General features: G+C 46.7%; 1 protein-coding gene across 1 annotated transcript in view; it reads right to left on the reverse strand.

Annotated features, from left to right (window-relative positions):
- LOC119464051 (obscurin-like) overlaps positions 1–18,340 on the reverse strand; it is a 201,139-nt gene that overhangs the window by 116,092 nt on the left and 66,707 nt on the right. Inside the window, 3 exon segments of the mRNA XM_037724875.2 lie at positions 66–236; positions 2,693–2,833; positions 3,917–4,035. Coding sequence (XP_037580803.1) covers positions 66–236; positions 2,693–2,833; positions 3,917–4,035 — 431 coding nt within the window.

Here is an 18,340-nt window from a genome sequence, read left to right on the forward strand (position 1 = left end):
GATGGCTCAACTGGGCCAAAAGTCCAATGGCACATACAACACTGTTAACAGAGCAGGTTACTCACGTGTTATGAAAGTCACATATGTCTTTAAAGTTGCTGAACAGGACGTCCTTCTGGTCTCTCAGCTCTTTTGGCATGGCTGGGTTTTCCATTTCTTTCAAATAATTATTTACAACACGCTGCATGTCCCTTGAGAAGTCCTCTTCGGTTTCAACGAGTTCCTTCACAACCGCCCTGAAGATGTGAGAGAACATTGAAATCACCGTCTAAACCGAAACGAACATCAATTAGAAATGGTTCCAGATAAATATCGATTATTCCGAATTTGATGCCTTGCAAAAACATGCATGCGCGACAGTCAGCAACGTACGTTAAAGTAAATGTGTCGTGTACGCCATTTCGATTCCACACTCTTTTATATTGGCAACTACGCTAAGCCTGTCCCCTGCATATGCACGGTATATGCATAGTCAGCATGTGTGCCGTTTGCATTATAGTCTAGCGCACGTCGATGACACCCGACTACTTCTATGCCGCCACCCACAGCGCTCACACCCTGATGTACGTGTCGCCAAGGAATCGTATCCTACCCGCCAAGGAATCGCATCCTCTGACCATACCCGCAGCAGAAGGTCCCTATTGCTCAAGCTACGCATCGGGTGTGTTAATGTAGCACATCGCCTTCAGCGGCAAGCACGTGCGGTGAGCCCATCGTGGCCGGCTTGTAAACACTACGGTGAAGCACTTGAGCACTTAGAACGCCCATCTTTAAACAGGTGTCGCTCTGTGTTGCTGAGCAAGTTCCAGCAACTTGACGTTTTTCGAACTATTCTCAATGATTTCTTATTTTTGGAGAGGTCGTGCTTTAATTCGATCGATACGAGGCCCTCGCAAAGCTCAACTAGAATTCTTCTCAAATCTTGTCTACAGTGCTCATACTCTGTGTGTGATGTGATATGCTTTTGTGTGCCTTACTTTTATTTTTCCCTTTTTTATCTCCTTCCTTCTCATTACTCTTTTTTGGTCTCCGCGCTGCTGAGCACGAGGTCGCGGGATCGAATCCCGGCCACGGCCGCCGCATTTCGATGGGGGCGAAATGCGAAAACACCCGTGTACTTAGATTTAGGTGCACGTTAAAGAACCCCACGTGGTCCAAATTTCCGGAGTCCTCCACTACGGCGTGCCTCATAATCAGAGATGGATCCCTCATCACAGGCTAAACAGAGAACAGGCAACCACCCTTCGCCTGTTACAGACAAACACGTACCCCTCACTAACACGTTACCACAGGATCTACCCGGACACCTACCCAAGTAACATTTGCAAGATCTGTAAGACTGAGGCAGCATCGCTTCTCCACATGCTATGGGAATGTAAAAACCAATATCCGACAAATAATACCGTGACCCTCTCGTCGAGATGGCACGCCGCCCTGCGCAGCTCCCATCTCGACGACCAACTCTGGGCTACCCAGCAAGCCTGCGAGGCGGCGAAGAGGCAAGACCTCGATGTCCCCACGTGGGAGGCCTAGGCCCAGCCAACTAAACTGCTGGTTTAAATAAACGTTTGTTCCTCCTCCTCCTCCTCGCCGCTTAAAGCGGGATGACGTGTGTCCCTTTAGAAGACAACCGCTAGCCCGCGTCTCTTTATTACATGATTAATAACAATAATAATACACAGCGTAAATTGTTTAGATAATGTATGTTGTGTGTTGTGGGAATGCTACTTGCAGTCACATCCTTTGCTTATTTCTTATATACGTGATATGCCTCGTTGTTGTAGTTATCTTATATGCATATGTGACTTATTTTTGTGTGTCTGGTGCGTGTGGATATTATTTTATTGTTCGCTTTTGTTCCTAATTAATCTTGTTGGAGTAGCGTATTTGAGATTTTGGCGGAGCCGCATTAAAGAGACCTACCTTCCTGTTTTTCTACATTTAGAGTTAAAAAAAAGATGGCCGTGCCGATCTTCGTCTGGAAGTCAACTTGACTATTCTTTTTAAGATTTATATGTATTCTTCCCCTCTGTGCAATACGTAATCATCTATCATATTTCTCTCCACACTAACTGATGTCAATATCGCCCTCTTCCCCCCCCCCCTCCCCCACCCGAGAAAGAAAAAAAGAACAAGGGATGGAAAGCAAGCTTAAAATTGGCGGATTAGCAACAAAAGTCCTCACAAATTTTTGTGCTATTATTTCAGAGAATCCTGTGCTCGTATTTACAAAAAAAGTACTCACGCAGAGCTGCTCGTAAGACCCGAGGTGCCCGTTAAACGCGATGATGGGCTTATAAGAAAGAAAAAAGAAATGGCGAGTTGGTGCTGGTTCGTGGTTACGGCCAGCGCTCGTCCTGTGTCAATTCTTTCGCTGTCGTCGTCTTTCACGCTGCCCGTGTAGTTGAACGTAAATCTTTCGCAGAAGCTCAGTGATCACTGGGAATTGCGTGCTTATATAAATGGCGTGTGGTGTGCACTTTGGTGAACTTCTGGTGTTACAAAAGTAGAAGCACCAGAGCGCCGTGTTACATAAACGTAGGTTGAAAAAGAAGGAAATGCAAAACAAGAAGTGACATGTAAACGCTCGGATAATGTGAATGTGGCTTCATGCCGGATCACTTTTGTCCAGTCTGTGAAACATAGTTCCGAAAAGAAAGTATAAACATGGTTGGGCAGCGAGAGTTCTTACTCTCTTTTCGCATACGACTCCCGATCCTTAGGAGCGACATGTTCTTCAACCACAGCGCCTTCTTTCTTCTCCAGGTAACAGCAGGGGACCCAGCCTTCCTGAGAGATCCCTGTTCGACTTGATCTGGTCCGGACGCGCCACCTGCATAACGAAGTCACCTGTGAGTTTATACTCGGGCACCATTAAAAAAAGAAGACGAGTGAACAGCGGTTCCAAAATCATCACATCGCAATCACCTCAACAGCAAACATCGCACAGAATAAAGCCACAACTGCATGGAATCATGTAGTTTGTCTGCAGGATGCTGCATTAAGTTCCGGTAGCAACTTGCGCGTTCGTTTGCTGAAGCCTGCTTAATGGCAAGTGCGCAGGTATTATTGATTTTTTTGCATACTTTGTCTAAATTTTTTTTATTATAGCTTACGTAATTTTCACTTGCCCATTATGCTAAGTTCGGAGCTTCATATCGTTGAGAATTCTAGCAGTACTGCGCCACACCCTAGTTGCAAGAATTCTAGCCATGTTCTTCACGTTACTCCAACGTGTCTTTTGTCTCTTGCTGCAAAAGCCCACGCCAGAAGGCACGCCGATGTAGTTGCAAGCGCACACTCACGTTATTTAATAGTTAAAGTTCATTATCACGTGCGTGCTTAAAGACGCATCACTTTAGTTGGTCGATGCAGAGTTTTCCACGCGACACTGATATTTCGTATACCAGATATGCAGCATGCCGCACATCGCTCGGCAGGCATCTTGCGGCAGCTCTTAGTAATATTTGTGGAAATAAGAAAAGTCATTAATATTTTGTCGAAATAAACTACGTATCGCTGGTTGCATTGATTCACGGAGTCCTTATTATCGCATTGATTTTAGATTATCTCTTGCCCCGCGCTTACCGCATTAATCTTGATAAAAAAATTAACTCTCTCTTCTAAAGTTTGCTTAATAGTGCTACCAGTTCTTAAAAAGAAATGGTCTGTGGCAGTCTTGCTTACTTTGTTTATTTCTTGTAGCTAAGATTCTGAAAGTCGCTGATTTTCGGATTAATATGCGCAGTTATTTCGGTTTTCTTTTTCTGTTTTAGTCGAAAACGCGCGCACGCTACCTACAGGACCGTATTAGGTGGCATGATCCTGGCTTGCTTTGTGTTGCGAAGAAACAAGTGTGCGAATAAAAAAAGAAGACATCACGTTGTAAGCTTTTCTGCGAGAACTTTCGACTTACTTTCGAGGTTTTGAAGTGTCTATTACTTCCACTTCTTGTCCTTCTTTTAGCGGAAGCCCTTCATCGTCACTTGACAGGGGCTTGTAGTCGAGGATGGCCTCGTAGATTCCACCGATTACCTGCAGCGAAAAAAAAAAAAAAACATCACGCGATTGATTTTTCGTGCGTCTTAGATTAATGAAAAACACATGTACAGAACTGTTTGGCCAGCTCTATTGAATAGTCAGGATACGACATTCCTGCGTAGAAGATATATTATGTCCCTGAACGAATGCAAGCGCGAATTCTACACAATTTTCATGCTTTCACAAACATGATGAGCCGTGGTGCTTACCATCACGAATGACAAGGCTTGCCAGGAAGCGTCTATGGCAGACATGTCCTACGCGCGGCAATGCAGCGCAGCCGTTGTGTCAAGAAAGCCCTACGATCGCGTACGCAATAAAATACAGGCGCATGTGCACAAGCAATGAACGCTCCGTGAATGTCCACATTAGACCTGTTCTACTATTGCGCGTGCATGCGCAGGCCTATAGTCGTATGCCATGTACCGAAGCTGTCTAGCGCACACATTTAGTATAAGCGGCCCCCGAATTTTAAGCTGGATTCACACTACGGGCCGGACTGGCGATTCAGTCCGCTTACGAGCGTGACATGGCTGAGCTGCAACGAATCGCGCCACTAGCAGCTCGTCCGTGGCACGCTTACAATTCACCCTGCACTATATCCCACCTCTATGGAAGCAATTTGTCACTCCCCGAACTCGCATCTCTCATCTCAACCAGGCCCTTGCTCAGCATTTCCGTAACGTGCTGGGAGAGACCTGGTAGGTAATGCCAATCTCAAAGCAAGAGCTCCGGACTAGAGGATGTATTATGATAAAATGTATTCCCTCTCTCTTCTGTGCTGCGCCATGAAGTGGCACTGCGCCACACCAAGCTCGTCCGGAGAATTCGGTCCATCGTGTGAATCCAGCTTACAAGTAGAGCGTCTAAAGTAAACCCGGGTGCTGAACCCACATTCTGGCTTTGGGATTCAGTCAAGTGCCCACTCCTGCACCAGCTAAGACCATGGCGGACGACCGTTGAAAGGTAAAGCCACCGCTCTCATGCTGCACTACACACGAACGGCACCCGATTCGAGGAATGGGCTTCCGCTTTGTTTTATTTTTACCGCAGAGCCACATCAACGATTCTTCGTTGTTGTTGAGATCGGTTATTGATGTTCGGCATTTACAAGCCTGATCTGTCCTTCAGCTTGCCGCTTCGCAACTACGACGACAGAACGGGAGGAATGACATCGCCATGCCTAATTTGGCGTGTTGACGCTTGTCTTGAAAAGGACGTCGGTCGATGCAGCCGCGCAACAAGCCTCTTCGTGTTCTTGCGGTTTGCAAAGTCGACTGGAGTTTCTTTAACTTAAATAGAACATTTTATCTACCCACCTTCACTTTGCGGATTTTCTAATAATATAATTGGTTATCACGGGCGCATGTGCTTTTAATTTGTCAGCTCGTGTGAACTAACGAATAAATGTTGTTACTGCTCTGTGTACAGATCATGTGAAACATGCTCTTGTGCAAGCTTATCGAGACAAGAAATTTAATGTTTTGATGCTTTCAATAACAATCTACACGTAATTACCATATATAAGCCAACAGACATTGAAACCAAGGAAATCACAGAAAAAGTAACCGTATATTTATTGAACTGTATAGTTCTCGATAAGAATTCATATATCACATGAACAAAGTATTCTTAATAAAGGAAAAGGGACGAAAATACAACCTCGCCGCCGGTGCGAGCTGTAACCCCAACCTCCCAATGGTGCCGTATGGTGCGCAAACATTTCACATACGACGACGCGGCGGTCCATTTTCTTCAAATCAAATCAAATCAGTTTATTTTCATCTCAAGGATGAGGGCTGCAGGCTCGGGATAAAAGTGACATTAGTCACTTGAGGGGAACCCGAGCCTCCCTGATACATGGAAAGCCTTGAGGACAGACGAACAAAAATTCATTCATAGCAAGAAAGGGTTAATATTTTACAACTTGTAATACACATAGATTCACCACAAACTGAAAATATAGATACATAGATTCCTTTACGCTTAAATTACACAGTACAATACATGAAGGCAAATTACAATATACGCTGAAAGTTTTATTAGTGATAAATAATATTGCGTTGATTTCATGATAAAAGTGCTTCCCTAATAGCACGTGCGCCACGTTCTTCAATTTTTATTATTTTTTGAATTAATTTGTTTAATAAAACAGGAACAGTGAAGCGAAGCATTTGTCGGCCGAGGTGTGTTCTGCAGAATGGAATGATCCAGTGTTGTTGGTGACGAGTAGGGTATGGGATAATGTATGGTTCTAGTTGAAAAATATCCAAAAAAGCGCGATTGCTATTGAGTAGGGATTTTTTTATATCTTATTGCTAGGTAATACTCGTAAAGCTGATGAATTGGAATAATGTTAAACCGTTTAAATAATTCACCCGTGTGCGCATAATAGTCAACATTAGCAATGTGCCTAATCGCTTTTTTCTGTAGTTTGTATAGTCTATTAATGTTCGTTGCTGTTGTGCTTCCCCATACCAGAAAACAATAACTGACATGCGATAAAAACAAGCTGTTATAAAGTGTTATCTTAACGGAAACTGGAAGCAAGGAACGCAGTCGTGCAAGTATACCTACACATTTGGAGATATTAGTTATTAACTTACTAATTTGTGGTTCCCATGACATTCTACAATTAAAAAACACTCCTAAAGTTTTAACCGTCTCTACAATTTCAATCGTCGCACTACCTAAGCGTAAGGCATCACCTGGAGAAGTAATCTGCATCCGCGAGTGAAAAATTACAGCTTTTGTTTTGGATGCGTTAATGACTAATGAATTTTGCTCACTCCATGCATTTAGGCTCTCTAATGTAGTGTTGATAATTGTAGTCAATGCACCCATATTATTACCAGTGAAGAAAATGCTAGTGTCATCGGCATAGATTATATATTTAGGTTTATCACTAATTTTTACAATATCGTTGATGTACAGGTTAAAAAGCAGCGGCCCTAAAATGCTACCCTGTGGTACCCCAGTGGTTATTGGCTGAAGAGAAGAGAAGTAATTGTTAATTTTTACACATTGCGATCGGCACTTGAGGTATGATTTCAAGAGTGAAAGTGGGATGCCGCGAATACCATACATTTCTAGTTTTTTAATTAAAGTGTAATGACAGAGACGATCAAAGGCCTTGGAAAAATCTACAAAGATTCCAATGCAGAGTTTCTTATCTTCAAAAGATTTTAGAATTATTTCTTTTTGGGCTAGTAAAGCAGTCTCAGTCGACCTGCCTTTCATGAAACCATACTGTGATTTTGTTATTATGTGAAATTTGGTGCAAAAGTTTATGACTCTCTTAAAAATAATTTTTTCAAAGCCTTTTGAAAATATCGGTAATATAGAAATGGGTCGGTAGTTCGTAAGGTCATTTCTGTCTCCTTTTTTATATAGCACAGTGACAACAGACGTTTGCATTTGTTTTGGAAAACAGCCTGTCGATAAACACAGGTTATAAATGTGAGTGAGCACAGGAGCTATAATATGGATTACATGCTTGATCGGAGATATCTGAAAGCCGTCTATGTCACGCGCGCTGGTGTTCTTTAGCGCAGAGAACGTTAAGGCTATTTCTTGATCGTCGGTTGGTTCTAAAAAGATGCTGTTTGTTTCTGTCGTCTCTGCACGAGTTAGCGTTGGCTGTAATTTTTGCGTTGGCTTTACAACGTTTATGAGAAAGTGGTTAAATTTTTCGGCAAGCTCTAGATCTTTAACAATCTGGCCATCTATTTTTATTTCCGTAATTCCTGAGCAAATAGGTGTCCTGTGAAGTAACTACGACGACGAGCTGCGTCCATTTCTTGGATACTTATGCACCCATACGAGATTGATTGTGCCCATACTAGTCTGCCCACAGTAGTTTATCGTAGTCTGCTTGGCGGGGTCCCCTTCTCCCCACGGCTTCATCCTCAAGAAAGCTTAGTTATCGACTGCGGGACATCTGTACCAAGTTTTACTGGTGAGTAGCAGGACCAGCGGGTTTCAGACCCACGACCTTCCGCTGGCGAGGCGGACACTTAACTACAAGGCCGCGGCTGCGGTGCCTTAATTAGCAGGATGAAATGGCCTCAATTTGACAGGTTGCCATTTTACAGATATGAATCACAGCTGTGGAGACTTGGGTGTTTTTCTCACTACAGCATCATAAAAGAAATTAAGCAAAAGATATAAACGAAGTAAGGAAACGTAGGGAACGTTTAACATGCAGCTAAACGCATATATCAGGATGAACGCATATAGTGAGCGTCCACAACTAGAGTGCGTAAGCAGGAGCCAGAGCCGAATGTCGGAGGCTTCGCCTTCGGCAAAATGCGCTCAATTTGGCAGGCTACCATTTTGAGGAGTGTGATTCACGACTCGGGTCGTCATCGCCTCGAAGGTTTTATACGCCAGAGCATCTTGAGGGCTCATCAACGAGCCAGGAACCGTGGGCGAGTGCTTCAGGCTGGAGATTGCACGGTGTCTACTGCGTTACGGCTTAAAGGAAGGCTCACTCAGGAAGTAAGTCCCATTTGCCCGGAGCGTGCCGTTCGTACGGGCCTCTGCGGGTGGCATCCGTGCAACCGCACACGGAGTGCGATGCGGACTCAGCCCGCGCGCAAGGGCGGAATGCAGACCGTCGCGGACAAAGGCACGCGCCTAGAAAAGGCGCGCGCTTCCTCGCGACACTCGCCGCTCCTGGGGACTGGCGCCAGTGCGAGTCAGGAGAACGGAGGCAAGCCGGTTTTCTGGCATAAATCCAGGTTCTTCGCACGACGGTTTGTGTTCCTCGCTTTATTGCGAGAGGAAAACATTGGCTGTAGCGAGTTAGCAAGGTGGCCTGGTACCGTCCAGGTGTCAGCTTCAAATAATTGTTTGGGCGCCGACGCTCTGTAGGAGAACGCCCATCTCGGAGCCTGCCCGGTCTGTCGTCGTTGTTTTAAATGATGCAACCCTTTTGGGCGCATTGCGCTGCGCGCGGAGAGTAAACAGCTTAATGAAGGCTTCACAGAGCGTATTTTTGTCTGTTCCGCAGGACTGCTACTGAAGATGCTCCATTGTTTTGGGGCTGGCACAAAAGTACTCGTTCCTTTTTAATATATCTCTACCAAATCTGACGTCAATGGCTGGTTACAATGTAGCTCGTTTTAAATCTAACTTTAAACACTTTATATAATATATATTTACATAAATACGACGGTAAACTATATTTCTTGAGCTAGTTGTCTCTTGTTAAAACGAGAGGCTGGAGAAAAAAGTTCAATTTCATTCTTCTATTTTGCGTTTGTAAATATAAGCATCTCAGGATAATCTCCGAGGCGGTGTCTGCACAACTTCAGCGAACATGAGTTATTGTATTCAAGCAGAACTTTTTGTTGGGCTAGTTGGTGCATGTTACTAAATTATTTAAAGCGCCAAACAGACGACACAAGTCGTCTGTTTGGCGCTTTGGCGACACAAGACGTCGTCCGTGTCTCTTCTTGTGTCGTCTGTTTGGCGCTTTAAATAATTTAGTTATTGTATTGACTCAAACAGAGCATCCCTAATTGCCGGGCAAAAATGTTAACACGTCTAAATAGTTGAAACGATTTATTCGAAAATTGACAAGGACATCACGTATGACACACAAAGAATGCGGAAAGTTTGTACAATGATAGCAGAGATACAAAACAGCGAGTCGGCATTAAAAGCGAAGAGAGAATCATCGAGCGACATATTAAAACGTCCCGAGCTGAATGCCTCATTGGCGGTTCTCTGGCACGAACGTAACTGCTTAGTTCTACGAAGCGAAGTGTGTGAATTTCACGGGCACGTCACTGACATCCGCGGCAAGCTGTACACAAAAGCGTTCGCTTCATGCTCTCGTCTAATCGCCGCCTGCTCCATTGTGGCTCATGAACACGTCGTCGTCATCTTTGGCGCTCACAAGCGGAGGCATCTCGTCGTCCTTCTGGGGACCCTTGCGGCCGGAGACGCTATTGCACTTTGGCATGTCGCAGATGACCACTGCGTTCGGAGAACCGGGCCCATCATCGTGAGCAATGCCGCAGTCTTCACTGGTCTCAGTGCCTCGACGCTTGCTCAAGGCGTCCCAGTCGCTCCAGTCGAACGGCTCGTCGTCCTTGTACTCTCTCCAGTCGCCGGCGTCGACGAAGCGGGTCTTGCGGTTTCGGACATTTTCGTAGTACGTGGCCAAGTCGAGCTGCTCGACGTAAGTGTGGAAGATGCCGTAAGCTTCCATTTTTGCAAGAAACTCTTCCTGGCTTTCGACAATGCCGACCACGTCGCGTATGCGTCTCACGTGCGGTTTGTCCATGCCTTGAACTAATTGCTCCACAACGTGGTCACTGGTTGTCGACTCACCGATTTCAGGGACAGCAAAATTTTTCATCATCCCACAATGTGCGAACCTTTCTTCAAGCTGCTCTATCTCTCGGTTCTTGATTACTTTGAGACTCGCTGGAAAGATGTCTCCACTCTTTCCAATGATGAAAAGACCGACCCTTTTATTGTTGGTGCGGACAGTGGAGATGCCGCCAGGTATCATGATTTCAACCTCAGGGAGGACGAGAAGCTCCAAAATCGTCTTGTCCTCCCTGGTGAGCTCGCAAAGCATATCCTCTTGCACCGTCAAGTTCGCGCCCAAAATGGGGTAGATGTACGTGTCGCCAAACAGGGCCTTGTACTTACGGGACATCTTGTTGTGGAAGTCATACTCGGTCAGCAGTGTCATCTTGCCGTCTTCCATGATGTAGGGGAAGATGTGCTTGTAGTCGGCGAACACTTCACTATTAGCCGTGATCCTGCAGCCGCTGCTCATCGAAGACTTGCGCTTGGGGATGAAGGGTACGTAATGATGCACCGACAGGTCCACGCCGGACACTTTGCGCACGTTGCTGCTGCGCCGCTGCTGCAGCTTCTTCTTGGCCTCTTCGTCCAGTTCCACATTCATGGCGGTGGGCGTTCGAGGAGACCGGGGTGAGGTGAAGAGGGCCGGCGGCGACACGGGAGCGAACACGGCTACCTCGGGCTAGACCTGGCTCGTGAATGCTGCGTTCGACGAGACAAAGCACGAGGCTGCCTCATATAGTGTATAACGCGGCGTGAAAGCACAAGCAAATCATGGGAGGTGCCGGGCCCTCGCTAGGCGTGCGCTCCGTCTCGACCAATCGGAGCCGGGAAGGAGCTCTGGCGCAGATGGACGCACTCCAAAGCTCAAGAATTCAGACGCGCGTCGCGACAAACAGGGAATCCTGGCCTCAAGTCCCTAGGGTGCTCCTCCCTAGATTTTTACGATCTTATTTAGGCGCAGCCTATTGGCCCGCGCTACGGGGATTAAATTTAGCTCCACCGCATCTCTGGTTCTGGTGCAAAAAAGAACAACGACAAATTGGATCTTGCCAGCTTACTCACCCCGCGGGACAAACAGCGCGAGATAGCAATTCTTATTCGGCCAAATTTAACCGGCCTCCAAACGAGGCTGGGCTCCGACGGGGCGCCTCCCCTCCGCAACCATCTATCGCCGCTGCATCAGCCTTGAAAACTCGGAAGAAGCATTCCTCAGATGCCGTTAGTTCAACTCATCCGCCATTCTTCAAATAGAACGGGCCGTCTAGCGCTGCTTACATGGCACGTTGTCGACGATCAGCTCCGTTTTTCACGCGCTCTAATTCACTCTCAAGCTAATTAGACACGCGCAGCGCCACTTTGGTATTTATTTACCGCACTGGGGGCTCGCTTCGCAAGACCAGTATAATGTATAGCACTATGGTCACGTGCGATAAGCATGTGTTATAGGTGCGAGCGCAGTAAAACATGTTGGCCCCTCAGAGCGGTTGCTTACTCGGTCAAAAAAACGCAGCTGTCCTGACAGTGTCGCCAACAGAAACTCGGTTGGTGATAATTCGACGAACACGTCAAACGGAATGAATGCGTCGGGTAGCGCAGGCGGAAAAAAAAAAAAAGAGCAGTACCTATGCCTCATTAAAAGAAAGGCTTGGTAGAGTTAATGAAATATATCTTCCTGTTAGGCACCTGTTTCTGATGACCTGTATGAGGGAAGATAAAAGGTAAAGATAAAAGCCGTGGCTTCAACCTTAATACTGAAACACAGGGACTCTGTTTAGTATGGTATCGACGTTTAAACGTCACTTTTAAACGGGCATCTGACGAAGGCCCCGAATGTGTTCACGTGGCTTCAACCTAAATATTGAAACACAGGGACTCTGTTTAGTATGGAATCGACGTTTAAACGTCACTTTTAAACGGGCATCTGACGAAGGCCCCGAATTTGTTCACAAGTCTCGCATTTTTAATGGAGGCATTTTATCCTTTACAAAATTCTTGCAGGGTGACGTTGAGGATTTGTAGTTGGTTACTGCTGTGTGATTTACTTCACTGAACACGTCTGGCATGGAATTCCCCGTTGCGACAGTTTGGCAACGAGAAATGAAACACTTTACCTGGCTATTGCACTTCTAGAATTCACAACGTGAACACCTCCGAAAATTTGCCAGAACGCGAGTGAGCGAGTCCTTTATTGTACCCTCACTTGTTGAACTTAAGTACATCCTACATCCGTAGCACTTGATAACATCTTTCTGTGGGGCGTCGCGTTGCTTTTTGCAAAGATATTACTCACCGAATGTGAAAAGGGGTCATTTTAACTAGACATTCGTTGACATCGCCTTTCAAAGAGGTGCGACAAATTGGAAAGAAATCCAGGTTCCATATGATGAAAGGCCGTCGCTGCCATTCGGCCACGGTCCAACGAAAGGTGCCATGACATACGGCATGCCGAATTGCCAAGCAAGCACGGTAACCACCCCGTATACACGCAGCGCATTATTCCTGGCTCTTGTCCCAGCGGCACTCGGTCTGAGGCGCCGCTTCACACCTCGATGCGTGAGCTTGGCACAGGGCAGGCGCCACTTTATTTAGCATACTGCAAGGGGAGCGTTTTTCACCCCAGAACTTCACGCAGTACAATTATCACCGCGCCGACCTGCCCTTGACAGTGCACAGGGCGCTCCCATGTAACGGGAGCAGCGCCTAATTGGTACTGCACAAGCGGATACTGTACACTGTTTTTACGACGATGCCTTCTCTGAACGGTTTCTATCACTCTCTCTTTCTCTCTATTTAATTAAATGCAGGTGACGAGTTGCTGACGCCTGTTTAAGGCTCCGGCTACTCTCTTGATAGACGTGTGATTAAAAAGAAAAGGTGACAACCTTCGAGGGGCAATAAAGAGAGAGCGGCATAAAAAAGCAGTTCAGGAGGAGTTCACGTGATGAGTTCATGAACCTTCGTGTTCACAAAGTGCGTTACCACGTAGTTGTCGCACTACAACACAACCTAGCCAGTGTGGGTAAAATAATGAGAAAAAGAATAGTAGTAGTCTTGTTTGAAAAGCAGGAGTGCTATCACGTGCCGCTCTATAATTATAAACAAAATGTGCAGATCTAGCACATTACTGAGCACAAAGAATCGCTGTGAGCACAATAAGTATGTGCACAGTAAGTGAGCACAATAAGTATGATATGTGTAGTTATTCTAATTGAAGCAAACGACGATGTGCACGTTGAACCAAATGCTGAAAAGAAAAAAAAAGTCCAGCACTATCTGCATCTGCAGTCTGAATTTACAAATAAACGAGATTACATTTTTTTCTTCAAGAAATTGTATTTGTGCGCGTACAGCCTGTCTTTACGATCTGGCTGTTGGCCACGCATACAAGAGTTTCTTCATTGATAGCGGTCTTCTATACAGGACTTACTTTTTTCTTCTCTTTCTTTTTTTAATAGCTTTTGGCAACAGGCAGAAAATTTGGCGTAATATGGTTGAATACACTTAGTTTAAGTCGACGCCTAAGAAAACGAAATTTAGGATGCAAGAAAACAAATTGGGGCTGCAAGAAAAGATAGAAAGGTGAAAATATCCTTCAGTCTATTTACTTTAAATTTTGCTCCTTTAAGTGTGCGCTGCTCAAGAAAATAGCATATGGCAGCTACGTCTTCAACTACGCATATATAATTCGTTAATTATTGTATAAAATATCAGTTGACCTACTGTTCAATTGCAGCATATATGGTGAGAATTGATATCTGCGATCAGAGCGCCTTTGTTCCATTTGAAAAGCGAAAAATGGTTTCCCAGGGACAGCCTGGACCAAGGATCCTTCCTATAGGGGAAGCCAGACCGGCAGCGCGAACGCTCACGGAATTGTACAGCATTTGTCAGACGTGTCAGCTTGTATCTGACTTCGAGCCATGCATCGTCCCTCATATATAGTGCCGTTCTAAGCTCTCTAGACCCCTGGGGAGCTTGAAGGATTCAAGTTCTCACGCTTCAGAGGCTCTAGACACGGATCATACGGTAAGAGACCAACTCCAAAGACTCGGCGTCAGATTTCGTCACGCGCCGAGTGAGCTTCACACTTTGCACAAATGCTGTACTTAGTGCGCCTCTTCCACTTACAACAGATCGTTCGCCTGTTTTAAGGAACGTGACAATGCGGACTTTTCGAACGCTGCAATGGCATAATCAACCGTATATATGTCGCGCACTTTAAAATGTGCTCTGGAAGAACGTCAGCTTAAAGGCTCACGCAGAGCACTCAGATTCCCCTCGGGGAATCGAAGTAATACACAGATTTGCAGTTGAAGATTGTACCGTCTCAGCCACTCCGCCGATGCAGAAGCAGAGAATGCTGCTCCTGGAGAATACGATGTCTGGCCTCGGGAATGCTCGCTAAAATGATCGGCTGGCGCCACGCTGTGCAGCTTATCCATAAACCAGTGCCTACGTGAAATAATATAAACAAATCCAGAGGCAAGAAGCGAAATACAGGAAATATAGGAAATATAGGAACGAAATATAGGAACGAAGAGGAAGAAAAAGTCGTGTCTACACTTCGCCACCGAGGGGTGCCACCTCCACAAACGAGGGCGACTCTGACTATAAAATCGGGAATGAATAAAGTTTCCTTCTTCCATGGAAAAGGTATTCTTCTCGCGCATCTGCGAATGTTAACTGCAACCGATGACGCACGAAACAGTTCAAGACGGCCAGCTACTGCGTCACAGCTTCGCATATTATGGGCGACACTGCAATTTATTTAAGGCCACTATGTTTATGAGGACCTATCGAATCCAGAATTGCAGCGTACAATTCTTAATGAACGCTATATGACAAGTTGTTTCGATTTCGGTCTACCAACCAAACATGTAAACGTTAATCTGATTTCCGAGCTTTCTTTAACGAAGCAATGGTTGCCGCACCCCAAACTCATGGTGTTTTCTTCGTTCCTGTTTTCCTATTCATAAAACCCCTTCATTCAATGCTTCGAGAAAAAAAAAAGGAAATGCGGTCACCGAACTGACCTGTTGATGTGCAACGAGGCCGTCGGTGGTGTCATCGACTCGCTTTTTGTTGCCGGGACATTGGCGAAGTCACATGTCGGCAGCACCGAGCTCTGGCGAGGAGCTGGGGCAGTGTGCTTTTCTGGAACGCTAGTAGGAAAGCCCGGACAAAATAGCTCTTGGCGTCGGGCTACTGAACAACAAAAGTCTCCTCGTCCAGCCACCGAGTAGTGCTTGGCGCAGCCCATGGTGCGAGGTGAGCTGTTGGGGGCCTGCGCACTGTTTCTTCGCGTTCGGTAGCACCCTCGGATAGAACAGCGCACCACTACCAGCGGGAAGGCAGGTGAGGAGCTGCTTTAAAAACAATCTCCGCCTCCCTGTTGTAACTATCTTGGGCCGCGTGTGTCTCGACTGCCGAAATACATACGCCACGTAACTGCGCATCAATTTAGTGTTTCTGTCACGAGAACCCATCGCTGCATCAATATAAATATTGTCCCGCAATCCCGTGGATCCGCCTGAAGCCTCCGATGACGCGCTTGCGTGTGTACTCTCGCTCTGCGCATTAAGCCACATTCGTGATGAACAGCGCCGTGATCCCATCTTACGTGAGCTGATTCAGAAGCTGGAGTCTGCATCACCCAATCCGTCCCATCGCCTCTTCGTGCTTAAAGATGGCACATTATATCGCCACAACGTCCATCCAGACGGACGCGATACTGCTGCTTGTCGTTGCTACGCATCTACGCTTGTGCGTTCTCGGCCAGCTCCATGACGCCCCGACCGCTGGTCACCTTGGAGTTTGGCGGACCTACGACCGCGTTCACCGTCGCTTCTTTTGGCCCTGTCTTTACCACTCCATTCGTCGCTACGTTGCTGCATGTGAACTGTGCCAACGCCGAAAGAAACCACCCTATGCCTCCTGCTGGCCTCCTTCCGACCCTTGACGTCCCATCTGACCCCTTCTTCTGAGTTGGTCTTGACCTCTTTGGTCCTTTCCCTGCCTCTACTTCTGTAAACAAATGGATTGCCGTTGATACGGGCCACACCACCCGATACGCAATTACACGCGCTGTCCCTACCAGTTGTGCTACGGACGTCGCTGATTCCCTGCTACACGATGTCATGTTACATCGTGGAGCCCCTTGTCAACTCCTCACCGACCATGGCCGCTACTTTCTCTCCAGAGTTATCGATGAGCTGCTTCGCTCCTGCGCGTCAAAACACAAATTTACCACGGCTTACCACCCGCAAACAAACGGCTTCACTGAGGATTGAACCGAACGCTGACATGCTTTCTATGTATGTCTCTTCTGACCATCAAGAATGGGACGTTGGGTTGCCCTTCGTTACATTTGTCTACAATTCCTCCCGTCATGATACGCTGGGTTTCCCACCTTTTATCTTCTGTTTGGCCGCAACCCGACGTTGCCTTTTGACACTATCACCGCCGCTGCCGTCCATTTGCCCACTGAGTACGGCCATGATGCCATTTCCAGAGCTGATGAGGCACGCCAGATTGCTCGCCATCACCTTATTATATCGCAATAGCCCCAGAGGCACCGCTACGACTCCCATCATCGCGACGTTATCTATATCCCGGGTGCCCTTGTGCTTATATGAACTCCGACTCGGCGTGTTGGACTCTGAAAAACTGCTTTCCCGATACTACAGACACGTCTTAAGACGTGTAAGAGACGTCACTTACTAGATTGGCCCGCTAGAGTCTTCATCTCCCCCCCTTTTGCCGCCTACAGACGTTGTTCACGTATCCCGCCTTAAACTTTACCGCTCGCCCACACCATAGCAAGCACCGTGACGGTGCTTCAGCAGCGGGGGTCATGTCACGGTACTATTCCTCAAGAGGAACGTCGATGGAAAAGACGCTTTTGATCTGGCGCGCGTTCTCGACCATATGGGTCAGCGCTTGATCGTGTTGTAGATATATATTGTAAATACGTTTTCCTGTTGTGTCTGGCCTCCGCGTAACAATATTTCTTTACTACCCCATGATCCGACCAAATAAATCGACACTTACTCTCAAAATTCCAGAAAGTCACCAAGGATATAGGCGGATTCCAGTTTAACAAAACACCATCTGGCGGAGTAAAATCATTGATAAAAGAGGTATAACAATGATTTTACCTGGCCACACTGTTTGCAACCACTCAGGGGTCAGACTAAATATGCAGTGAAGGGAAATGCGTTTTATTTAGGTGATACAGTTATGAAAAAATCCGAGGACACCTAAGCGCCCCTTATGAGTTGTGAATGCGAAAGCATCAATGTCCAATTGAACGCGGCTGAGAGGGTCCTTCGAGTTTTGCGCTGCGAGTAATGTTATCGAGTATTGCTGCGGGGTATGTTATCAAGTATTGCGAATAAATTGGTTCGTGTTACTTTTTGTACAGTTTTTACGTTAGCATGCTGGCTGTCGACAGGAATCATTTGGATGATATTGCTGAAAAATTAAGGACGCCGCATGCCACCGACGTCCTGCGCGAAGAGATATCGAGGGAGCAGTAGCGGCCGACAGGCGCGCAGCAGATAAGCCCAGGGGGGGGGGGGGGTGAGATAGAGAGATACGGACCGCGCCCAGGCTTCTGAGAGCTAGACGGCGGAACCCGCACGCGCGCTCCTCACGCGTCTGCCTCGCCGACAAGCCGTCTCGCCCCGCGGCGTCGCGTCGCCGTATCTGCTCCGCCAAGACGCGCTGGTGACGTGGCGTCGCGGCGATGCTCTCTCCCCTCACGCCACACCTGGAGGCGCGCACGTGATGTGGTGTCGCAGCCAATGAGAATTTAGGTGTTTTTTCTCTGCTATGGACGCCGGCTTTTTCGCCCAATGGGCCATTTGATGCTTTCGCATCAATAATCACTGCAAGGCCGAAGAATATACTTTGTAGCTTCACATTAAAGTGTGGTCGATGCGAAGTTTCCTTTCATGAACTAGGCTGT

Source organism: Dermacentor silvarum, chromosome 1 (genome assembly GCF_013339745.2).
Source record: "Dermacentor silvarum isolate Dsil-2018 chromosome 1, BIME_Dsil_1.4, whole genome shotgun sequence".
NCBI lineage: Eukaryota > Metazoa > Arthropoda > Arachnida > Ixodida > Ixodidae > Dermacentor > Dermacentor silvarum.